Source organism: Mustela nigripes, chromosome 8 (assembly GCF_022355385.1).
Source record: "Mustela nigripes isolate SB6536 chromosome 8, MUSNIG.SB6536, whole genome shotgun sequence".
Lineage (NCBI taxonomy): Eukaryota > Metazoa > Chordata > Mammalia > Carnivora > Mustelidae > Mustela > Mustela nigripes.
This window is the reverse complement of record NC_081564.1, coordinates 25,100,856-25,127,327: the sequence shown is the minus strand read 5'-3', so window position 1 is coordinate 25,127,327 and position 26,472 is coordinate 25,100,856. Positions and strand designations below refer to the sequence as shown.

Below are 26,472 nucleotides of genomic sequence, written 5' to 3'. Positions count from 1 at the left end.
CTCAGGCACACTGGCGGCTTAGGGTCCAAGAGCTGGTTTCTCTGCCGCACTCTCCCTGCCTCAGAGCCAAGGGAGGCTGTCCTGGGACCGGGGACTTAAGCCCCTGTCCCTAGCCATCCCGATTCCCACAATTCCCCCCCCCCCATCCTTTGCTCTTTTGGAATGCTTTCAACCAGTCTCCAAGTTGATGCTGGTCCCCAGACAGAGGGCACTCTCGCTTGTATTGGGGTATTACTTTCCAAATTGTCGCCTCTGGTGGCTCCCTCCCCCTTTTTTTATCTTCTGATATCAGTCCACCATTCCCACTCTGCTTTACCTGCCCACTGGCGTCTTCTCCCCATGTAGAGATCCAGACGTGTATAATTCTGATCTCAGGCTGATTTCATGGATGATTGGAGTTCTTTGGTAGGTAATCGGCTCACTTTGGGGTACAAGTTGAAAAGGCACCTCCTCCTACTTCCCTGTCATCTTGTCCCACCTCCTTTGTAAATAATACTTTTAATGTGCTGTTGGATCCTGTTTGCTAGAATCTTGTTGAGAATCTTAGCATCCATATTCATCAGTGATATTGGTCTGAAATTCTCCTTTTTGGTAGGGTCTTTGCCTGGTCTGGGGTTCAGGGTAATGCTGGCTTCATAGAAAGAGTCTGGAAGTTTACCTTCTGCTTCAATTTTTTGAAACAGCTTCAGGAGATTAGGTGTTATTTCTTTGAAAGTTTGGTAGAATTTCCCAGGGAATCTATCAAGTCCTGGGTTATTGTTTTTTGGGAGGTTTTTGATGACCGCTTCAATCTCGTTACTAGATATCGGTCTATGCAGGTTTTCAGTTTCTTCCTGGTTCAATTTTGGGAGTTTATAGTTTTCCAGGAATGCATCCATTTCATCTAGGTTGCTTAGCTTATTGGCATATAACTGTTGATAATAACTTCTGATGATTGTTTCTACTTCCTTGGTGTTCGTTGCGATCTCTTCCTTTTCATTCATAATTTGATGAATTTTGGCTTTCTCTCGTTTCTTTTGGATTACCGTGGCCAATGTTTTATTGCTCTTAATGATCTATCAAAAAACCAGCTTCTAGTTTCATTGATACGTTCTACTGTATCTATGGTTTCTACCTCATCGATCTCAGCTCTAATCTTGATGATTTCCCTTCTTATGTGTTGAATTGGTTTTATTTGTTGTTGATTCTTTAGTTCTTTAAGGTGTAGAAACAGCTGCTGTGTTCTTGATTTTTCAATTTTTTTTTAATTTTTTTTTTTTTTTTGAGGGAGGCTTGGATGGCTATGTATTTGCTCCTCAGGATTGCCTTTGCTGTATCCCATAGGTTTTGCATCGAAGTGTCTTCATTCTTATTGGTTTCCATAAATTGTTTCAGTTCTTTGATCTTTTGGTTGATCCAAGCATTCTTAAGCAAGGTGGTCTTTATCTTCCAGGTGTTTGAGTTCCTTCTGAACTTTTCCTTAGGACTGAGGTCTAGTTTCAAAGCATTGTGATCTGAGAATGTGCAGAGAATAATCTCAGTCTTCTGGTATCAGTTGAGTCCTGATTTGTGACCCAGTAGGTCTATTCTGGAGAAGGTTCCATGTGTACTTGAGAAGAATGAGTATTCTGTTGTTTTAGGGTGGAATGTTCTGTATATATGTATGAGGTCCATCTGGTCCAATGAGTCATTCAATGCTCTTGTTTATTGATTTTCTGCTTCGATGATCTGTCTATTTCTGAGAGAGGCGTGTTAAGATCTTGAACAATTAGTGTATTCATATCAATATAACTCTTTATCTTGATTAACAGTTTTCTTATGTAATTGGCTGTTCCCATATTGGGGGCATGGATATTTACAATTGTTAGATCATCTTGGTGGATAGTCCCTTTAAGGATGATGTAGTGTCCTTCTGGATTTCTGACTACAGTCTTTAGTTTGAAGTCTTATTTATCTGATATAAGAATTGCTACCCCGGCCTTCTTTTGAGGCCCATTGGCATGAAAGATGCTTCTCCATCCCTTCACTTTCAGTCTGCGTGTATATTTAGGTTCAAAATGGGTCTCTTGTACACAACATATGAATGGGTCCTGTCGTTTTACCCAGTCTGCAGCCCTGTGCCATTTTATGGGTGCATTTAGGCCAGTCACATTGAGGATGACTATTGATAGCTACATTTTTATTGACATCGTGTTACCTTTGAAGTCTTTCTTTCTGTAGATTTTCTCTATATTTCTGTTCAATGCTATTCTTGTGCTTTTTCCCCTTTTATAGAACGCCTCTTAGTATTTCCTGCAGTGTCGGCTTGGTGGTTGCATAGTATTTTAGCCTTGCCGGTCTTGGAAACTCTTTAACTCTCCATCCATTTTCAGTGTCAGTATTGCTGGATAAAATATTCTTGGCTGCATGTTCTTCTCATTCAGTGCCCTGAATATATCTTGCCAGCCCTTTCTGGCTTGCCAGGTCTCTGTGGACAGGTCTGACGTTAATCTGTTGGGCTTTCCTCAGTACATAAGGATCTTCTTTGTCCTAGCTGCTTTCAAGAGGTTCTGCCTACAATTATAAATCTTCATTCTTACTATTAGGTGTCTTGAGGACTTTCGAGAATCTGTATTCTTGGGGGGAAACCATTTGGCCTCTAGTACATGAATGCTGGTTTCATTCACATGATTTTGAAAATTTTCATGAAGAACTTGTTCCACTATATCTTCTAGACTTCTTTCTTTCTCCTCCCCTTCAGGGATTCCAATCATTCTGACGTTGGAAATTTTCATGGCATCTTTTATTTCCTTTATTCTGTTTTCCTGGCTTCTAAGCTGTTTGTTTGTCAGAGAAGTTCCAAGCAGTGATCACACACTGAGATTCTCCTGCTGGCCCCCGCTGGGATTGCCTTGTCTATCTGGGTCAGAGAGCACAGGTCTGGTGCCTGTGTGCATCTCTCTCAGGGGAGGGCGCGGGGCAGGACTGGGACTCTGATGGCATGGCAGGACACTCACGTGGGGACTGCAAAAAGGCTGTGCTTCCGTTGGCTGGTGAGGCTCCCAGCCCCTCACAGGAGCCAGGCGCCACAGGCTCTCAGGCTTGCTGGTGGTTCAGTGACCAAGACCTGGTTTCTCTGCTGCACTCTCTCTGGCTCTGCGCCAGGGGTGGCTGTTCTGGGTTTGGGGACTTAAGCCCCTGACCCTAACACCCTGATTCCCGCAATTTCCCCCTGGTGATCCTTTGCTCTTTCTGAGTGTTTTCTACCAGACTCCCAAGTTAATGCTGGTCCCTAGAGGCAGGGCACTCTCGTATTGGGATATAACTTTCCAATGGGCCACCTCTGGTGGCTCCATCCCCCTTTTGTTTATCTTCCAACATCAGTCTGTCTTTCCCACTCCGCTTTACCTGCCCACTGGCATCTTCTGCTCCAGTAGAGATCCAGACGTGTATAATTCTGATCTCAGGCTGATTTCGTGGATGATCGGAGTTCTTTGGAAGGTAATCAGCTCACATTAAGGTACAGGTTGAAAGGGCGCCTCCTCCTACTTTGGCGCTATCTTGTTTCCCCCCTTGTTGTTCTCCAATTTTTAAATGGACTATAATATACACAGTGGAATATTACACAGCCAACAAAAGGATTAATACCCAACTTTTGAATCAAATGGACAAGATTGGAAGAGATTATGCTTAGTGAAATAAGTCAAGTGGAGAAAGACAATTATATGTTTTCACTTTTTTGTGGAGCATAGGAATAACATGGACAACATTAGGAGAAGGAAGGGAAAAGTGAAGGGGGGGTGGAAATCAGAGGGGGACAGGAACCATGAGAGACCGTGGACTCCAAGAAACAAACTGAGGGTTTTAGAGGGGAAGGTGGGATGTGTTAACCCAGTAATGGGTATTGAGGAGGGAATGTATTGCATGGAGCACTGGGTGTTACACCAAAATGATGGATCATGGAACACTACATCAAAAACTAATGAGGTACATTATGGTGAGTAACATAACAAAAAAAAAAAAATCCACTCCCCCCCAAAAAAACTGAAGAAATGGATCCTCAGAAATTTCTTGAATTTAAAAAATGAACTTTAAAAAAAATTATTTTCAGTGTACTGGAATTCATTGTTTATGTACCACACCCAATGTTCCATGCAATACATGCTTTCCATAATACCCACCACTAGGCTCACTCAAATTCCCAAGTCCCGGCCCTTCTAAACCCTCAGATTGTTTTTCAGAGTCCATAGTCTTTCATGGTTCATCTCCTCCTCCAATTTCCCTCAACTCCCTTCTCCTATCTCCCCATGTCCTCTGTGTTATTTCTTATGCTCCACAAATAAGTGAAACCATATGATAATTGACTCTCTCTGCTTAACTTATTTCTCTCAGCATAATCTCTCCCAGTCCCATCCATGTTGATACAAAATCAAGTATTCATCCTTTCTGATAGAAGCATAATAATCCATAGTATATATGGACCACATTTTCCTTATCCATTCGTCCGTTGAAGGGCATCTTGGTTCTTTCCACAGTTTGGTTACTGTGGCCATTGTTGCTATGAAAAAATGAACTTTAGATCCAGCTACAACACAGATGAACCTCTGTCATCATTACATCTATAATTTCAATGACAGTAGACAGTCACATGTTTCTTTCAACAATCTCTGCATTAAAATTGGGACCCTTTGGATATATCAACATGGTTTCCAAAGTAGGATGATATGTAAAAAATAAAGTGTTCTATATACTTACAGATGGTTGTGGTGATGTATGCACAGCAATGCCCACATTCCTAATGACTAATGTCTGTGGTTCAGTGCATATGGAATATCCACAATAAATAAAGGCATGCATAAAGGCATTGAAGGTACAAAATGCTGAGTGAAGTGGAAATAATGGCATAAATAGTGCAGGTGATGGAAATGTTAATTTCCATCTGTAAATTTACATTCTGTAAATGTATTAACTACCATTATTGTACACTTTAAGTGAGTGAACTTTATGACATGCAAATTATCTCAATAGTTTTGTGTTGTTTGGCTTGTAGAAAAAAATACATAAGTTAAAGCAACTGTCATTGATACTTAAATGTCATTAGGTGCTAAAAGAGTCAGAACCTCAGACCCTTCAGGGTCTCCATGGTAATCCTATTTCTTTTTACAGACAGTGATGGGGTGACCATGGGAACAGGGCCCTTTTTCTTGCCTCAGTTCCTGTGTCAGCATTGACGATGTTTTCCCATGCTAAACAGTAGTAATTAACCTCATTTTCAACCTGCAATCCTGAGCTGGTCAGCATACTCCTATTAACAGAATCTGATCCAGAAAACTGAGTAGGGGATTTAGGAAGGCCTAGTGCTGTTGAGTATCACAGTTTGGGGGACACAATAAGAACTCTGTTGGTACCAGCCCACATAATGAGCTCCAACATTGTTTCTGTTTCCATTTCAGGTGAAGGTGAGCTTCTTTCCATACACCCTGACTCTAATGCTTCCTGTTTCATCACTGACTTGTGCCCAGGAGCATGCAATGGAGCAGTAGAAAAACACACAGGTGAGTCTTGGGCAAGAAGAAGAAGAAAAGGAAGAAGAGGAGGAAGAAAAAAAAAGAGGGAGAAAAAGGAGGAGGAGGAAAAGAAGGAGGGGGACGAGGGGGAGAAGAGGAGGAGGATGAAATGGAAGAAAAAGTAGTCAATCTAGGGCTAGCACTGAAGGATGAAAGGAATTGACTGTTGTGGTCCAAGAAGGTTGGATCTCATGTCCCCAGGCTTGAGGTTATGGATGTGCACTGGGACCTTTAGGATGTGCTGGTAAGTGATATATGTCTTCATTAACAATTAGAACAAGAGCTGTCAAGTTAGTGTGACATGGAGACCAAAAAGAGAACCTGGGTCCTAAAGTGCATGGTTGTGTCAATGAGTCCAGGGTTTGAAGAGCTATTACAACACTGATGTGTGAAAATCATGCCATCCTGTCCACTACTCTTGCTCATTCCAGTGGTGGGTTTCTGTCCTGGGTTCCCTGCCCTGAATGAAGTTTGATCTGTAGGGATAGATGCATAGACCTGTTAGCATGGGCAGGATCCACACTGCATTGGGTGGGGCAGGTCTAGGACAGGAACAATCCTGAATCTAAGGAGGCATTACCTGGGTGCTAAGTAAGGTCAGAGAGGATGAGAGGAGTCCAGGATGTGGTGACCACAATCTGAAAACCTTTATCCTTAAGGCTCCCAACTAAGGCACACCTGCATCACACCCCTCACCATACTCCACATCCTGAGGAAAGGTCTGGGGCTGTGGTGGTTAAATAATGTGTAGCTTATGTTGGGCATGAGAGCCAAGAGTTGGTCAAACATGATTCTTGTAGTTTCTGTGAATATATATGTCAAATGAAATTAAGAATTAAATCAGTAGATCCATTGAGTAATGAATGGATAATGACATCTCTCTCTCTCTCTCTCTCTCTCACACACACACACACACACACATACACGATGGAATATTATTCAATGATATAAAATAATAAAATCCTGCCATTTGCCACGATGTGGATGGACCTAGAGAATATAATGCTAAGTGACATAAGTCAGCCAGAGACAGACAAATATCTTATGACCTCATATACATGTGGAATTTAAGAAAAAAACAAATGAGCAAAGGAGTGGAGAGAGAGAGATAGAGAGAGAGAGAAGGAGAGAGACAGAGAGAGGTAAAGCAAGAAACAGACTATTAGAGAACTCACTGATGGTTACCAGAGGGGAGGTAAGTGGGGATGGGTTAAACAGTTAGTGGGAATTAAGGAGCACATTAGTTGTGATGAGCACAGGGTGATGTTGAATCACTATATTGTACACATGAAACTAATATTACACTCTATGTTAGCTAACTGGAATTTAAATAAAAACTTAACCATAGAGTTGCAGGTCCATATTTGGGCTTTCTACCCTGTGCAACTGGTCTATGTGTCTGTTTTTGTGCTAGTACCATGCTTTTTATTGGTGATCACAACATTGTAGTAAAGCTTGAAATCAGACAACATAAGGCTCCCAGTTTTGTTTTTCTTTTTCAACATTTCCTTAGCAATTTGGGGTCTCTTCTGGTTCCATGCAAATTTTAGGATTGTTTGTTCCAGCACTTTGAATATATACTATGGAATATTACACAGACATCAGAAAGGATGAATAACCAACTTTTGTTATCAATGTGCATGGGACTAGAGATTATGTTGAGTGAAATAAGTCAAGCAGAGAGAGTCAATTATCATATGGTTTCACTTAACTTGTGGAGCATAAGGAATAATGCAGAGGACATTAGGAGAAGGAAAGGGAAAGTGAATTGGGGTAAATTGGAGGGGGATATGAACAATAAGAGACTGTGGACTCTGAGAAACAAACTGAGGGTTTGGAGGGGAAGGGGTGTTGGGGTTCAGGTGAGCCTGGTGGTGGGTATTTAGGATGGCATGTATTGCATGGAGCACTGGGTGTGGTGCATAAACAATGAATCATGGAACATTGAAAAAATAAAATAAAATTTATAAATAAATAAATAAATTCTTAAAAGTAATGTTGACTGAGAAAAAAATTGAATCAGCAGATTTTAAATAAAGCCAATTATAATCTGTGATGTGTGTGGGCTTTATCCAATCAGTTGAAGGCCTTGATGGAGAAAAGACTGGCCTTGCCCAGAAAGAAGGAATTCTGAGAGCACACACCTTTTAGTACCAAACTACATCTACACTTCATCCCCTGAGTCTGTCATGGAAGTCCACACTTCACATTTTGGACTTGCCAACCTCCACAATAATGGCCAGTGATTCTTGAAATAAGTCTTTCAGATGGATTGATAGACATATATACATCTATATCTACACACACACACACACACACACACACACACACACACGTATATTATACATGCATATATCATATTTATTCTGTTTCTCAGGAGAACCTTAAGTCATACACAGCCCTTCATCAAAATCCGAGTCTAATCATTTGCTTTTTCCATCCCTTTCCGAGGATCTATAGGAAGATTGTTTTAAGTCATGGAGAAAGGAAAGTCTGTGTTCTAGCTCTTGCAAATATTTTAAGGAGTCATGGCCACAAGGATGCAAAGTCTAAGAATGCAAGATTTTTCACTGGGCTCAAGTGCATGATACTGGTATATATAACCCTACAAGACCAGGCAACCAGCACCCCATGAGCTATGGAGCATATCCACATTTTCTGGGAATGTCCAATGAAGCTATGAAAGTAACCCATGATTTTGTGGGAAGGGTCTTGGAATTTTCAATATAGGATTTACAAATGTCATTTCTGTATCTGAGCCTTGGAAATGCTGTCAGAGCCCAAGAATCATATGGTGTCCTCTTCTGTTTAGATCTTCTGGAGCACATATCTCACTGAGCAGTTGCCATTCATACAGTTGATCCTTAGGGTGCAGCTGTCATTGGAAGCCCATCTCCTCAGGGGCACCCCACAGGGAACAGCATGGGCTCAGTGTCCTCTGGTGCCAGCCCAGCCCACTGCAGTCACACTGTTTGCATCAGCCTGCAGAGCAGTTTTTCCTTCCTTTTGTTCTATTCCTCTGCCCTGACTGAGGCTGCCTTCCCTTTCTCACCTTGATCAGCCAAACAAAATATGTCTTCCCGGGGTTCAGAGGCATGTCCCACCCTTCCCCTTCTTCAGACAGGTCAGATCACGTGCAACTAGAGAAGGACCATTCCAGAAGGATTGTCTTATTGGAGCCTGTTCCCTTTTCTCTGCTGAGACTTCCAACCTCACGTTTAATTGCAAATGGATTTTGCCAAAGACTTCTTGGTGAGACTTTCAGTCAATTTGGGAAAAGTAATTATCTTTGTGACATTTGATGTGTTGAAGAACAAACTAAGACTATCTATTCCTTTATTTGTTAAAAAAAAAAACATTTCACTTGCAATATTTTGTAATTTTCAGTGCAGACCGCATTCATTTTTCTCAGATTTACTTTTGCATGTTTCATATTGATGACATTATAAATGTATTTATGTCATTTTTAATGAAAGGAAGGTTCATTACTGGTTTATAGAATACAATTCCCTCCTTCATGGTGGCTTTATCACAAAATCCAAGTTGAAGCACTCAACCCAGAAGCACCTCTTGATCACTCCGCCAAACTGAGCTGAGCACACCTGAATCACCCTTGACTGGTTTAATGCAATATCTTCCTGAGAGACTTTAACCTCTGATCAAACAACACTGTTCTTCAAAAACTTGGACCAGATTAGAATATAGTAGCCATCTGAAAGTTAAACTGAAGAAGGAAAAAAGATATTGTCAAACCTACCTGTTCAAGGAAAAGCAGGTGCTTGTCTATGGTCTGAAAACAGAAGTCACCCCTGAGATAGACTCCATCTGAAACCCCAGAAGGGATGGCTGAACCAAGCACAAGAGTGTAGGGAGGTTTTCCTATCACTTCCTCATGGGTCATCACTAGAGCTGCCATGCCAAATATTACAGTTAATTGTCAGCGTCGTCCTCAGGCCACAACCCAGAGATTAGCAGAAACCCTGCATGTATCTTTGGATCCAAGAAGCTGCTCAGGAGCCCAGGGCCCTGTTATATGTCTGAGGTTGTGTATATCAAGTATATCAGGAGAAACTGGGAATGGCTCCTTGGCTTTAGCTGGTGCAGAATATCCTGTATATACCAACACCAAAACCACTGCTGAGGGTGCAGGTGAGTCTGCCTCATGCTCCAGGGGAAGCAGAGAGGTAGTGCACCTAGGTCAGCACAGGCTGGAATGGGGGACCTGCAATAAAGTCACATATTTGCAGTGGATCTGGGAGTATATGACAGCTGCTTAAAGGATTAAACCAAGGTTCCCCTAGTTCTCAAAGTTTGTCCCTAGCTGTGCAGTAAGAGAGCATTATGTGGAGAAAAGGGTTCTAGTCCATGGTGTTCACAGCCCCTGAGTTTCCAGATATGGGGCTGATGTAGACCAGGTCTTTCTCATCCCCACTACTGCCTAAGAAGGAGGAGACTGTCATGTAAATTTGCCCCCATTTTTATCTGGCTTTTTCCCTCTCTGAGGTATGGCAAGGAACCCGAGCAAGGTCTGTGGACAGAGAAAGTGAAAGGGTAAATATTCTCTGAGTTTGTTTCATGGGGGAAGTTAGGGAGAAAGCAGATGTTGGGTCAAACCACAGGTGTTTTTATATAGAGGATGCTGTTGTACCACTGTGGACACAGTGGCTGAGACCTCAGCACTGAGTCAAGGACCAGCACCCTCTAGAATGACTTGGATTCAGGAGGGGCTGCCTGATTGGACACCCCCAGGTGATTCCAGAAGACCCATGTCCCTTCCTGCTGTTCATGCATTCCAAATGTGTGATGTGGCCTTATACACCCCAGTTCTGGAGCAGAAGTGACAGAAAAAGGAAGGGATAAATGGTGGAGTTTATTAAAGGGGAAGATGAGCCATGAGAAACCTAGAACTAAAGGAAAGAATCAGAATTTTAGAGGGGAGAGGGTTGGGTGATGGGTTAGCCCAGTGATGGGTGTTGAAGAGGGCACAGTGTGTGGAGCACTGGGTGTTATACACAAATGAGTAATCATGGAACACTACATTGAAAACTAATGATGTATTATATAGTGAATAACATAACATAACATTAAAAAGAAAGGAGAAGTAACAGAAGAAACTTTTCCAATGAGGAAAAGAATAGTAATTTATTGTGTTTTTTTTTGTTTTGTTTTGTTTTTTGTGTTTATAGTAAGAACCAAATTTAATAAATACATGTATGTATAAGTATGTATTAGCAAAGACTAGAAAGGCACATTAACGGTGACATTATTGGGTGCTGTGGCTACGATAGATTTTTGGTTTTTTCCTTTGTACTTTTCTTTTTTTTTTTTTTTCAAATTTATTGTTTTTTGGGAGGTTTTTGATCACTACTTCAATCTAGTTGCTAGATATCTGTCTAATCAGGTTGTCAATTTCTTTCTGGTTCAATTTTGGGAGTTTATGTTTTCGAGGAGTGCACCCATTTCATCTAGGCTGCTTAGCTTATTGGCATATAACTGTTGATAATAACTTCCGATGATTGATTCTACTTCCTTGGTGGTAGTTGTGATCTCTCCCTTTTCATTCATAATTTGATGAATTTGGGTTTTCTCTTTTTTCTTTTGGATTGGTGTGGCCAATCATTTCTCAATCTTATTGATTCTTTCAAGGAACCAGCTTCTAGTTTCATTGATATGTTCTACTGTATCTTTGGTTTCTACCTCATTGATCTCAGCTCTAATCTTGATGATTTCCCTTCTTATGTGTGGAGTTGGTTTGATTTGTGTTGATTCTCCAGTTTTTTAAGGTTTATTGACAGCTGGTGTGTTCTGGATTTTTCAATTTTTTTGAGGGAGGCTTTGATGGCTATGTATTTCCCCTGTAGGACCACTTTTGCTGTATCCCATAGGTTTTGGACCGAAGTGTCTTCATTTTCATTGGTTTCCATGAGTCCATCAGAATCCTAGAGGATAAAATAGGCAGTGACCTCTTTGATATCATCCACAGCAACTTCTTTCAAGATATGTCTCCAAAGGCAAAGGATACAAAAGTGAAAATGAACTTTGGGGACTTCATCAAAATCAAAAGCTTCTGCACAGCAAAAGAAATAGTCAACAAAACAAAGAAGCAACCCATGAAATGGGAGAAAATATTTGCCAATGACAGTACAGGCAAAACGTTGATATCTAGGATCTATAAAGAACTTCTCAAACTCAACACACACAAAAAGATAATCATAGAAAAAAATTGGCAGAGGATATGAACAGACACTTCTCAAATAAAGACCTACAAATGGCTATGAGACACATGAAGAAATGTTCATCACCACTAGCCCTCAGGGAAATTCAAATTAAAACCACATTGAGATACCACCTTACACCAGTTACAATGGCCAAAATTAGTAAGACAGGAAACAACATGTTTTGGAAGGGATGTGGAGAAAGCTTAACTCTCCTACATTGTTGGTGGTAATGCAAGTTAATGCAGCCACTTTGGAGAACAGTGTGGATATTCCTCAAGAAATTAAAAATAGAACTTCCCTATGACCCTGCAATTGCACTCCTGGGTATTTACCACAAAGATACAGATGTCGTGAAAAGAAGGGCCATCTGTACCCCAATGTTTATAGCAGTAATGGCCATGGTCGCCAAACTGTGGAAAGAACCAAGATGCCCTTTAATGGATGAATAGATAAGGAAGATGTGGTCCATATACACTATGAAGTATTATGCCTCCATCAGAAAGGATGAATACCCAACTTTTGTAGCAACATGAACGGGACTGGAAGAGATTATGCTGAGTGAAGTCAGTCAAGCAGAGAGAGTCAGTTATCATATGGTTTCACTTATTTGTGGAGCATAACAAGTAGCATGAAGGACAAGGGGAAATGGAGAGGAGAAGGGAGTTGAGGAAAATTGGAAGGGGAGGTGAACCATGAGAGACTATGGACTCTGAAAAACAATCTGAGGGTGTTGAAGGGGCCAGGGGCGCGAGGTTGGGGGAACCACGTAGTGGGTATTGGAGACTGCACGGATTGCATAGAGTATTGGGTGTGGTGCAAAAATAATGAATACTGTTATGCTGAAAATAAATTAAAAAAAAAAGAATGTGAATTTCTATTGAGGTCTAAAGAGAAGATATCACAACAGTAGGGGCTTCTAGAAATACATAAGTAGCCAAGGATGTGGAAGCTTGTTTCCTCAGATTCCATGTATGAGGTGAGCACTATGGAACTGTTACCCACAGCACATGAACTTCAGTGCAAAATACTCTGTGCCCAACTTGATGAAGAAGATGATCTTTCTGTGCCCACTGACACAATTTTTCTGTGAAGAGGCTTCTATGAGTGAATTTGAAGACAGAAGGAAGAGGAACCCTCACTCTCAGGCAGTGTCCCTGCAAGGACCTGAACACGTGTTGACAGCAGGAGCAGCAGAAGCAGAAGTCATAGTTTAAGCCAGAGTAGCAAACTTATGAATCCTTCCCTCCCAAAAGATGACAAATCTGGTCTGGTTCCAGTTTCCACAGACCTGGGACTTGGATAAACCCTCAACTACTGTCACAAGAGGGGCAGTGAAGATCAGCCTCTTCCTCAGACCTCAGCCCAGTGATGATCTTGGAGACAGAGCTATGAGATATGGGGCCAGAGAAAAGGTCAGGGTCCCCAGAGGGTCTAACCATCATAATAGGCAAGTATGGGGGGCCCAATCACAGGGGCTTTTGGTGCTAGGTCACATATTGGAAACTACTGATATGTCTTGACTCAGACCCTACTGGATTCTGTATTCTTGCTTCTTCTCTATTCTGTCATGATCTCTGTCCTAAGGGCAGCCTGTTACTGGCATTGAGGAACTTCTGCTCAATTTGAGAAAATAACATAATCTCTTGTTGCCAGGGACAGGCCTTTGAAACAAAATTTAAAACAATTTGGGAAGACTATATACAAAGCTCTTTGAGGTGGGTCTCAGATTCCAGTTTTTTCCAATAAACTAAGAAGCTGCTGAGTTGGCCACAGAGTGGACTCTAAGGGGAACCCTATTGCTGAGGAAACAGTATATTTTTGTCTCACTTCCCCACAGGTCTGAAACACTGTGTGAATCAGAGTGGCTATTACTGTCAAAGGACTGGGAGTAATAATCATATTCATAAAAAATAATCCTCTTCAGCCTCAGCCTGGAGCCCAATGATAGGAGGCTGAGCTGCCTGACCCAGAACCAGAGAACTGACATGTGACCCCAGAGGGGCTGCTACCATCATAATAGATGAGGAGTTTGTGGGTCATTCCTGGGAGCTGTTGGTACCTACTTATACCAAACCACCCTAGTGTTGGAGCTTCTACCATGGGAGATGGTGAACTTCTGACTGAAGGCAGCTGAGTCAGCAGATTGGTTTCAGGACCCTGGAAAGGGGAGAGACAGAGAGACGGTGGTACTGGGGCCTATATACAGGAGGAAATAGGATCCCACATGTCCTTCTAGAGCCCTTTCCCCTGTCACTGCAATAAGTCACCTGTGCAGTGAGTGAGGTGGGTGAGGAGGAGAGGGGGTCATATCATTATGAGGTCATCACTGATCCTGCTTATGTGGCCCCACAGCTAAGCAGAACCTCCCATAAACTCCCTTTCCCTCTTCATCCTCTGAGAGTGGGAGGACCTGACCATAAAAATGAGACTTCCAGGTCTCTTACCCCTCATTGGCCCTGGGTCAGGTCCCTCTGCATGAGGATATCAAGGGCTGGGCATGGGAGTGGCTGTGTAGGGACAAGGGATGGAGCAGTCCCAGCTGTAAGTCTTGAGCATAGGACACAGGCAGTGTCAGCTGGAAGTACAGAGTTCGGATCATCCCTTTAACCCTCAGAAATCATCTCTGAGCAACTCCATTGTCCAGAACTAGATGTGCCATTGTGGAACATGGTGATAATAGCCAATTAGAGACAATCCCTCCCTCACCAATGCTTTGTCTATTTTCCCCTACATTAGGGCCAAGCCAGGTGTCCCTTTATGTGGCTTCCCATATTCTCAGAAGAGACATTATGCTCTACTCAGTGGTTTCAGGGTGAGTATGTCTACCACCTCCTTTGCTGCATGAAGCTCCAACACTGGGGCTGTTTGGTGTCAGTAGGTACCAACAGCTCCCAGAAGTGACCAGAAATTACTTTCTGCCTTAGTTAGCTTCACCACTGGAGGGAGGGAGACCAGGGAGTCCACTACAGTACTCATGGGTCAGAGCAATGGAGGCTTCTGGGATCATAGGAAGAAGAGACTAAGACACCAGGAGAACTGAGGGGAGGAGGGAATGACTCAAAGATCTCTTGGGTTGAAGTGATGCTGTAGAGAATCCCTGAAGTGGGTATACAGAGAAGAAGACAAAGATGTATAACTTGACCCAGGAGAATATGAGCCTCAGGTACAAGGGGATGAGCATTCAGAAAAAGGAGCTTCTGGGTGGGAAGAGCCTGAGGAACTCCGGAAGATGGGCTTTGGTTGGTTAGGGCTTGTATATTGGTTCAGTGTGATCTATGGAGGGTACAGGACAAGTAGTCAGGACAGAGCCATATATCTGAGGGCAAACAGGGTACACTGTGGGGCACATGAATGGAAGGAGGATAGATGCTCTTTAGGGGAGATCAGAAGGGAAGTATAAGATGGGGCAATGCAACATCTAAAAGGCTTCCTTTGGAGAATTCACTTTAATGAAATCATGTAAATGATTTTTGTCACAGTGCAAGATAAATTCAAACTCCTACCGGTATTCATTGAAATAAACCAGCTCATCTCTGATACAGGAAGCATCATATTTTGGCCTCATTTTAATGGAGTAAAATTACTATATTCTTAAATGTTGTTTAAAAGCAGAGAGAGTCAATTATCATATGGTTTCAATTATTTGTGGAGCATAACAAATAGCATGGAGGGCATCGGGAGATAGAGAGGAGAAAGGAGTTGGGCGAAATTGGAAGGGGAGGTGAACCATGAAAGACTATGGACTCTGAATAACAATCTGAGGGTTTTGAAGGGGCGGAGGGGTGATGTTGGGGTACCAGGTGGTGGGTACTATAGAGGGCACAGATTGCATGGATCACTGGGTGTGGTGCAAAAATAATGAATACTGTTATGCTGAAAATAAATAAAAAATAAATTTAAAATATCCTTTGCCAGGGTGTCTGGGTGACTCATTTGGTTAAGTGTCTGTCTTTGATTCAGATTATTTTTCCGAGGTCCTAGGATTGAGCACTATATCTGGCTCCCTGTTCAGTGTGGAGCCTGCCCTCTCTCTCTGTCTTTATCTCCCCCTGCTTGTGCTCTCTCTCTAGCTATCTCTCGCTTTGTTAAATAAATAAATGCAATCTTAAAAAAAATGACCATTTTACTGGTATCAGTACATTGGGAGCTGAGTAAATTTTGTGACACATGTTCAAACTCTGAGTGAGAGACATCAGTACAAATTTTCACAATCCTGCACTTTCATAAGTTATTTCCTGAAATGATGGAAATGATTGATGTTAGTTGCACTGTTTTGAGTAAGAAATCTAACATCGCAAAATTTAAAGTCGGAAATCTTTAAAGTCAGAATGATTTTTCATAAGTTGTAAAATGAAACTCTTCCTTGATGACCCTGCGTTATCCTGAAATCCACCCCACACAAATTCTGGTGTGGCACTGGAGGGAAGTGATAGTTTAGGGTCTTGAAATGATTGGTGGATAGAGAAGGAGAACATAAAGGATACAGTAGACTCTCGGAGAAGAAATTACCCTAGACCATAAGATATAACATGTCACTAATGGATAGAGAAAGCACATTCCAGAAGGACTCTGACAAGGAGAGTCCAAAGTGGTAGAAACCAGGAGATTCAGTTTTGACTTTTAATAGTTTGTGTCCTAGGTAGGTACAAGATGGTGGGGAAGTAGGAGGAGGCACCCGTTCAACCTGCACCCTAAAGTGAGCTGATTACCTTCCAAAGATCTCCAATCACCCACGAAATCAGCCTGAGATCAGAATTATACACGTCTGGATCTCTACTGGAGCAGAAGACGCCAGTGGGCAGGTAAAGCGGAGTGGGAAAGTCAGACTGATGTCGGAAGATAAACAAAAGGTGGAGGGAGCCACCAGAGGCAACCCGTTGGAAAGTAATATCCCAATATGAGAGTGCCCCGCTCCTGGGGACCAGCATTAACTCAGGAGTCTGGTAGAAAGCACTCAAAAAGAGCAAAGGATCACCGGCGGGCCGGGGCGGGGGGAATTGCGGGTATTAGGGTCAGGCTTAAGTCTCCAGACCCAGGACAGCCAACCCTGGCACAGAGCCAGAGAGAGTGCGGCAGAGAAACCAGGTCTCTGTCCCTGAACCACCAGCGCGCCTGAGAGTGCATGGCGCCTGGCTCCTGTGAGGGGCTGGGAGCCTTGCCAGCCAACAGAAGCACAGCCTTTTTGTAGTCCCCACGCAAGTGCCCTACTGTGCCATCAGAGTCCGAGTTGTGACCCGCGCCCTCCCCTGAGAGAGGTGCACACAAACATCAGCCAGGTGGTCTCGGACCAGAAAGACCAGGCACCCCCAGCCCAGGCCAGCTGGAAAATTCAGTGTGTGATCACTGCTTGGAACTTCTCTGGCAGTCTGGAGCTGCCCAGACAGCTGCCGCTGCCGTGGTTTTGGGTACAAGCAAAAAATCCTGAGTCCCCAGGGACCGCAACTGGGAACCTGCTCTGCCAGCGGCCAAGGGGGGATTTATATGGGCTCTGCAGCCAGACTGAGGCTTCTTTCTGAGAGGGAGGTCAGGGTGCAGTTTGCTTTCCTCTAAACCTACAAAAACCATCAAAAGCGGTCAAGGCGAGAGAGAAAAACAAAAGTGAACAAATATAAAAACCTCCAGAGAACAAAAGCCTGAGAAAACCAGATTCCTCAGAGCCCACCCCCTTGAGGAGGGCAGGAGGATTTAGCTGAGAGAACTTCAGGGACTGAAAACCCACGTGGCAGGCCCCTCCCCCAGAAAACCAACCAGGAAAGGAAAAAAAAAAAAAAAAAAAAAGAAGAAGACAAGAGAACAACCACCACTACTTCATAGGATAATTTTTATTATTAATTCGACCCCACTATTCTGGCTCATTTTTTTTATATAGTTATTTTTTATTATTATATAGATAATTTTAGCCTATTTACCATCATAGTGAGATGTCCAGTACATCAAATACCATAATAACCTTCTAACCTGAACTTTTTGATACATACACTTGTGTTTTCCCCTTGCATTTCTATTTTTTAAATTTCTTTTTTTAAATTTTAGTTTAGTTTAGTTTATTCCTTTTTTAAATTTTTATTTTCTATTATTCATATAGAGCTAAACTTCAAGGTAATCCCCTTTCCCCAATCAATGTCACCCAATAGGTAAACCGATTCCTAATCCCCCCTTATCTTAGGAAAGTTGAGTCCTTTAACAAAGATATCAAGATACATCCAGGAAGAATCAAAAGAATCAAAACAACCTTCCTCACCCACACTGAGAATTTACAACCACTCTCCCATCTTTTTCTTCCACCAGTATTTCTGTGATTTTGTGTTTGTCCTGATAGTATATAAATATTACACTCGGGGTTCTTTTTGACGAGGTTCGTCCTTTATTTGCATATATATATATATATATATATATCTATATATCTATATATATGCAAATATCTATATATCTATATATATAGATATATCTTTCTCTTGTCATATACTTTTATCAGTCTTTTTGTTTGTGTCTGTTTCTATACTTCATAAATCTTACCTTGGGGCCCATTTGAGCTAAACCTTCTCTTTTATCTCACCTTTCTTTCCTGTCTCTCTCCCTCTATCTTTTGTTTTTCTTTTCCTTTTCTTTTTCCTCTCATTTGGGTGGGGAACCTTGATTGCTCAGAAGCATTCCAGGGTGCACCTTGACTGCACCACAGTCGATACACCCAGCTACACCCGTTCATCCACCTCTCACCAAAATGATTAGGAGGAGGAATGCCCAACAGGAGAAAAATACAGAGGATGGACCTTCTGCAACAGAGCTAATGGCTATCAACATAGACAATATGTCGGAAAGATAATTCAGGCTAACAATTATCTAAGCAATAGCTAGGGTGGAGAAAGCCATGGATGACCAAAAGGAATTGATTAGGGCTGAACTGAAAACGACCAGAGATCATGTTTTCAATATTAGGGAAGAGCTGAAAGCTACCAGGGATGAGCTTCACAATGTTCTCAATGAGTTCCAATCTAATCTAAATTCTCTCAATGCTAGAGTAACTGAGACAGTAGATAGAATTAGTGATCTGGAGGATAAACAGATAGAGAGAAAGGATCAGGAGGAACCCAGGAAAAAACAGCTTAGAAACCACGAAAACAGAATCAGGGAAATAAATGATGCCATGAAATGCTCCAATGTCAGAATGATTGGAATCCCTAAAGGGGAGGAGAAAGAAAGAAGTCTAGAAGATATAGTGGAACAAGTTCTTCATGAAAATTTTCCAAATCTCGTTAACAGAACCAGCATTCATGTACTAGAGGCCGAAAGGTTTGCCCCCAAGATTACAGATTCTCGAAAGTCCTCAAGACACCTAATATTAAGAATGAAGAATTATAATTGTAGGCAGAACCTTTTGAAAGCAGCTAGGACAAAGAAGATACTTACGTTCAGAGTAAAGCCCATCAGAATAACGTCAGAACTATCCACAGAGACCTGGCAAGCCAGAAAGGGCTAGCAAGATATATTCAGGGCACTGAATGAGAAGAACATGCAGCCAAGAATTCTTTATCCAGCAAGACTGACATTCAAAATGGATGGAGAGATAAAGAGTTTCCAGGACTAGCAAGGCTTAAAAGACTATGCAACCAGCAAGCCGATACTGCAGGAAATATTAAGGGCGCTTCTTTAAAGGATGAATAAGCCCAAGAATAGCATTGAACAGAAATATAGAGACAATCTACAGAAAGAAAGACTTCAAAGGTAACACGATGTCAATAAAAACGTATCTATCAATAATCACCCTCAATGTGAATGGCCTAAATGCGCCCATAAAATGGCACAGGGTTGCAGACTGGATAAAACGACAGGACAAATCCATATGTTGTCTACAAGAGACCCATTTTGAACCTAAGATACACCCAGACTGAAAGTGAAGGGATGGAGAAGCATCTTTCATACCAATGGGCCTAAAAAAAAAAAAAAGGCTAGGGTAGAGATTCTCATATCAGACAAATTAGATTTTAAACTAAAGACTGTAGTCAGAGATCCAGAAGGACACTACATCATTCTTAAAGAGACTATCCACCAAGATGATCTAACAATTGTAAATATCTATGCCCCCAATATGGGAGCAGCCAATTACATTAAAAAAAAAAAACTGTTAATCAAGATAAAGAGTCATATTGATATGAATACACAAATCTTTGGAGATCTTAAAATGCTTCTCTTGGAAATAGACAGATCATTGAAGCAGAAAATCAATAAAAAAAAAAAAGAGCATGGGATGACACATTGGACTAGATGGACCTCATACATATATACAGAACATTCCACCCTAAAACAACAGAATACTCATTCTTCTCAAGTGCACATGGAACTTTCTCCAGGATAGACCACATACTGGGTCACAAATCAGGACTCAACCAATACCAAAAGACTGAGATTATTCCCTGCATATTCTCAGATCACAATGCTTTGACACTGGACCTCAAGCACAAGGAAAAGTTCATAAGGAACTCAAACACCTGGAAGCTGAAGACCACCTTGCTTAAGAATGCTTGGATCAACCAGGAGATCAAGGAAGAACTGAAACTATTCATGGAAACCAATGAAATGAAGAAACTTCGATCCAAAACCTATGGGATACAGCAAAGGTGGTTCTAAGGGGGGAATACATAGCCATCCAAGCCTCCCTCAAAAAAATTGAAAAATCCAGAATACACCACCTGTCTCTACACATTAAAGAACTGGAGAATCAACAACAAATCAAACCAACGCCACACATAAGGAGGGAAATCATCAAGATTAGAGCTGAGATGAATGAGGTAGAAACCAGAGATAGAGTAGAATGTATCAATGAAACTAGAAGCTGGTTTTTTGAAAGAATCAATAAGATCGATAAACCATTGGCCATACTAATCCAAAAGAAAAGAGAGAAAGCTGAAATACATAAAACTATTAATGAAAAGGGAGAGATCACAAAGAACACCAAGGAAGTAGAAACAATAATCAGAAGTTATTATCAACAGTTATATGCCAATAAGCTAAGGAACCTAGATGAAACGGATGCATACCTGGAAAACTATAAACTCCCAAAATTGAACCAGGAAGAAATTGACAACCAAAATAGACCGATATCTAGTAACGAGATTGAAGCAGTGATCAAAAACCTCCCAAAAAATAAGAGCCCAGGACCTGATGGATTCCCCGGATAATTCTACCAAACCTTCAAAGAAGAAATATCACCTATTCTCCTGAAGCTCTTTCAAAAAATTGAAGCAGAAGGAAAACTTCCAGACTCTTTCTATGAAGCCAGCAATACCCTGATACCCGTACTGGGCAAAGACACAACCAAAAAGGAGAATTTCAGACCAATATCACTGATGAATATGAATGCTAAGATTCTCAACAAGATTCTAGCCAACAGGATCCAACAGCACATTAAAAAGATTATCCACCATGACCGGATGGGATTCATCCCTGGGCTACAAGGATGGTTCAACATTTGCAAATCAATCAATGTGATAGAACAAATTAATAATAGAAGAGAGAAGAACCATATGGTCCTCTCAATTGATGCAGAAAAAGCATTAGACAAAATCAAGCATCCGTTCCTGATTAAAACGCTTCAAATTATAGGGATAGAGGGAACATTCCTGAACTTCATCAAATCTATCTATGAAAGACCCACAGCAAATATCATCCTCAATGGGAAAAAGCTTGCAACCTTCCCGTTGAGATCAGGAACAAGACAAGGATGCCCACTCTCACCACTCTTGTTAAACATTGTATTAGAAGTCCTTGCAACAGCATCAGACAACAAAGGGAAATAGAAGGTATCCAAATTGGTAATGAAGAAGTCAAACTCTCTCTCTTCGCAGATGACATGATTCTTTATATGGAAAACCCAAAAGACTCTACCCCCAAACTACTAGAACTCATACAGCAATTCAGCAACGTGGCAGGATACAAAGTCAATGTGCAGAAATCAGTGACTTTCTTATACACTAACAATGAAAATACAGAAAGGGAAATTAGAGAATCGATTCCATTTGCTATAGCACCAAGAACCATAAGATACCTTTGAATAAACCTATCCAAAGAGCTAAAGGATCTGTACTCGAGGAACTCAGAACACTCATGAAAGAAATTGAAGAAGACACATAATGATGGAAGACCATTCATTGCTCATGGATAGGAAGAATAAACATTGTTAAAATGTCTATACTGCCTAGAGCAAGTTATACTTTTAATGCTATTCCGATCAAAATTCCACTGGTATTCTTCAAAGAGCTGGAGGAAATAATCCTAAAATTTGTATGGAATCAGAAGAGACCCTGAATCGCTAAGAAAATGTTGAAAAACAAAAATAAAACTGGGGCCATCACGTTACCTGATTTCATGCTTTCCCACAAAGCTGTGATCACCAAGACAGCATGGTACTGGCATAAAAACAGACACATAGACCAGTGGAACAGAGTAGAGAGCCCAGATATGGACCCTCAATTCAATGGTCAAATAATCTTCGAAAAAACAAGAAAAGATATACGGTGGAAAAAAGACAGTCTCTTCAATAAATGGTGCTGAGAAAACTTGGCAGCTATATGTAGAAGAATGAAACTCGACCATTCTCTTACACCGTACACAAAGATAAACTCAAAATGGATAAAAGTCCTCAACGTGAGACAGGAATCCATCAGAATCCTAGAGGAGAAAATAGGCAGTGACCTCTTTGATATGAGCCACAGCAACTTCTTTCAAGATATGTCTCCAAATGCAAAGGAAACAAAAGCGAAAAAAAACTTTTGGGACTTCATCAAAATCAAAAGCTTCTGCACAGCAAAGAATACACTCAAGAAAACAAAGAGGCAACCCACGGAATGGGAGAAGATAGTTGCAAATGACAGTACAGACAAAAAGTTGATATCCAGGATCTATAATGAACTTCTCAAAATCAACACACACACAACAGACAATCATATCAAAAAATAGGCAGAAGATATGAACAGAGACTTCTCCAATGAAGACATACAAATGGCTATCAGACACATGAAAAAATGTTCATCATCACTAACCTTCAGGGAGATTCAAATTAAAACCACATTGAGATATCACCTTACACCAGTTAGAATGACCAAAATTAACAAGGCAGGAAACAACATATGTTGGAAGGGATGTGGAGAAAGGCGAACCCTCTACCACTGTTGGTGGGAATACAAGTTGGTGCAGCCTCTTTGGAGAACAGTGCAGAGATTCCTCAAGAAATCAAAAATAGAACTTCCCTATGACCCTGTAATTGCACTCCTGTGTATTTACCCCAAAGATACAGATGTAGTGAAAAGAAGGGCTATCTGTACCCCAATGTTTATAGCAGCAATAGCCACAGTCGCCAACTGTGGAAAGAACCAAGATGCCCTTCAATGGACGAATAGATAAGGAAAATGTGGTCCATATACACTATGGATTATTATGCCTCCATCAGAAAGGATGAATATCCAACTTTTGTAGCAACATGGACGGGACTGGAAGAGATGATGCTGAGTGAAGTCAGTCAAGCAGAGAGAGTCAATTATCATATGGTTTCACTTATTTGTGGAGCATAACAAAAAGCATGGAGGACATGGGGTGTTAGAGAGAGGGGGTTTGGGGTAAATTCGAAGGGAAGGTGAATCATGAGACTTGGACTTTGAAAAACAATCTGAGGGGTTTGAAGTGGCGGGAGGGTGAGAGGTTGGGATACCATGTGGTGGGTATTATAGAGGGCACAGATTGCATGGAGCACTGGGTGTAGAGAAAAAATAATGATACCGTTATGCTGAAAACAAACAAACAAACAAACAAACAAATAAATAAATAAATAAATGATTTGTGTCCTGGAGGTGCACAGTCAAGGTGAAATCAGAGTCTGACATACTGTTATCTCCAGGACCCTAGAAGGGATGGCAAACTCAGCAATGACACACAGGTGACTGTGGAGAGCCTGGGAGCAAGAAGAGTCCTCCCTTATGTAGTATGTGGACAAAAGGAATGGCTCCTGTGTTGCCTGCTGAGACTGTTCCTCATCTGACAGAGTGACAGGTAGAGCAGAGGAGACCAGTTGTGAGGTGGTTAGCAAGTGTCCACCATGGAGGATCCTTGCAACTTCTTTACCTCCTAACTACTTATGGGAGGGGGAGGCCATCCTGTGAGGATTTTTTTTTTCCTGCTTTCTACCTCTCATAGGACTACATGCATTTCAGATGTGCATCTCGTGTCTTGGAGTGAGTGTGTCTTGTCCTGGAATTGATCAGGTGCAGGGATAGCAGACTAATCAGGGGGTTAAGCTGCAGTTTTATGAGATGGGAACAACCTGGCCTATGTCTTCCTCCCCAGAGGCCAGCCAAAGTCCACAGTCCATGTCGTAACCTGAATTTCACAGAGGGTGGAGGGAAGAGGATGTAGAGGGTGCATCCTTCTTCTATTTGGACCCACATACCCCAACTGTATGATTAGCCAGTGACTGAGCCCAGTTCCTAGAAGCCAAGTCCTGTGTTATCCAGACTAATCAGACAATATTCTTCCTGGTCACTCTGATGTTGTCTGGGAAGATGGGGGATTCTTGTCCAGTCATCCTGAAAGCTGGGGTTCCTGATCAATAGATAAGGGAGAGCCAGTCTCTCTCATCATAGGGTTGTTGTATGATCTTTCTCTGGGACTGGAGTCATTTTGCTCCCAGGTGGGAAGGAAGTGTGAGACACACTATGTTTGCATGCTTATCCCCTCTTCCCCCAGACTATCAGTTCCCTGGCCATGGGAACACTCCTGTATTTTTTGCACTGTGACCTGAGCCATTAGACCCACAAACAGAATTCAGTGAAGGTTCAGTAAATGCCACACATGCATATTACATGGATGGTGACTATTCTGAATCAGTCATAACTGTATCCTCTGTCCCTTATTCTGTCTTCACGCTTTGGTATGGAATGGACTGTGTCCCCTAAAAACCCTGAATGGTAACTCTAACCTGTATTGTGCTTATTTAAGATAAGGAATTAAAGGATGGGATAATGGATAAATGAGCCCTAATAAATAGGGCTGGTGTCTTTAGAAGAAAATGTAGAGACACCAGGGGTGAACACACAGAGAAATGCTATGTGAGGACCCAGGAAGAATGCTTCAATCTGCAAGACAGGAAGAGAGAACTCAGGAGAAATCAGCCCTATTGCTACCTTGAACTTGAACACTCAGCCTCCAAATTGTGAGATAATAAAAATCTTTTGATTTATCCACCCAATCTGCAATACTGTTATGGTACCCATAGCAAACTAGCATAATACTCAGGGACTCTGTTCCCAGGGCAACCTGCCCCAGCATTTAGAAATTTTTTACTCAGTTTGCCTACAATATAAAATATGTTTCTATCTGGACAGACTTTGGGGACAGAATTGAGAAACAAAGACAATATTAGAGACAGTTCCCTCAGTTTGGTTTCAGACCTGGTTTAGGTCAAGCAAAAAGAAGAGAAGCAACTGTCTTGGCAGAAGATGGATGCTGAACAAGGAAACCCCATCACTATGGGGAAAGCAGGTTTTTGTCTCACTTCCTCATAGGACTGGAGCACTGTGTGAGCATTCAGACTGTTGTCCCATGCTGAGCAGTAATAATCAGCCTCATCCTCAGTGTGGAGCCCAGTGATGGTCAGGGTGCCTGAGCTGCCAGACCTGGAGCCAGAGAACCGATCTGGGACACCAGAGGGTCGGTTGCTACTACCATAGATGATGAGTTTGGGGGTTATTCCTGGAAGTTGTTGGTACCAGTTCACATAATTACCATTCCCAATGTTGGAGCTGCTTCCAGTGCAGGAGATGGTGACCCTCTGTCCCAGGGCCCCGGATACAGAGGGTGGCTGAGTCAACATAGACTGGGCCCAAGACCCTGGAAAGGGGAGAGCAACAGAAAGGGTCATACTGGAATCTAGAGACAAGAAAGGAAACAGAGTTCACATGTCCTCCCAGGAACCCTTCCCTTGTCCCTGCATCCAGTCACTTGTACAGTGAGCCAGCAGGGTGAGGAGGAGAGAGGACAAAGCTATGATGGAGGCCATAATCAATCCTGGTGTCTGTGGTCCTGACAGCTGAACAGAGCCTCCCTTCACCCGTCTCTACCCCTCTTCATCCTCTGAGAGAGGGAGGGCCCATTCATGCAAATGAGACCCCCAGTTTTCTATACCTTCACTGACCTGGGGCCAAGACATTCTGCCTGAACGTGTCTGGGATTGGGTTGGGGAGGAGCTGTGTGGGGTCAGGGGATGGGGAGGTCCAAGCTGTGAGCCTTGAGCAGAGGGTACAGGCAGCAATGCCAGATGGCAAGACCAAGCTCTTATTACTTCTGACTCCTCAGAAATGGGCCCCAGTGCCCCCTGGTGTCCAGACTCAGATACATCACTGTGTGAAATGGTGAACAAAACCCAAAAGAGAGAACTCCTGCTACCTCGATGCTCTGTACACTATCCCCTCACTTAGGGCCAGGAAAAATGTCCCTATATTGTCCCTCCAAAGCCTCATGCCAGATTTTATGCTCTACTGAGACGCCTCAGGGACACTTTACCCATGACTCTCTGTGTGGTTCATAGGTAGACTGGATTCTCTACCAAAATTTCACATTGATCAGGATCATGTTCAGATAAGTGATGGGTACCAATGACACAAGGCCCCCTCTGTGGAGGATTCCGTGTACTTCCTCATGATGTGATGCCTCCCTGTTTTCCAGAGTTCTTCCTCTGAGGTTCC

The 26,472-nt window shown here is 42.2% G+C and overlaps 1 gene segment (V, D, J or C); it reads right to left on the bottom strand.

Moving 5' to 3' along the window:
* Positions 1-24,765: 24,765 nt before the first annotated feature.
* LOC132023770 (probable non-functional immunoglobulin lambda variable 1-50) lies at positions 24,766-25,827 on the bottom strand. The segment is given in 4 exon segments: positions 24,766-24,864; positions 25,284-25,423; positions 25,514-25,618; positions 25,730-25,827. Coding segments are annotated over 4 exon segments (402 nt in total).
* Positions 25,828-26,472: the final 645 nt, after the last annotated feature.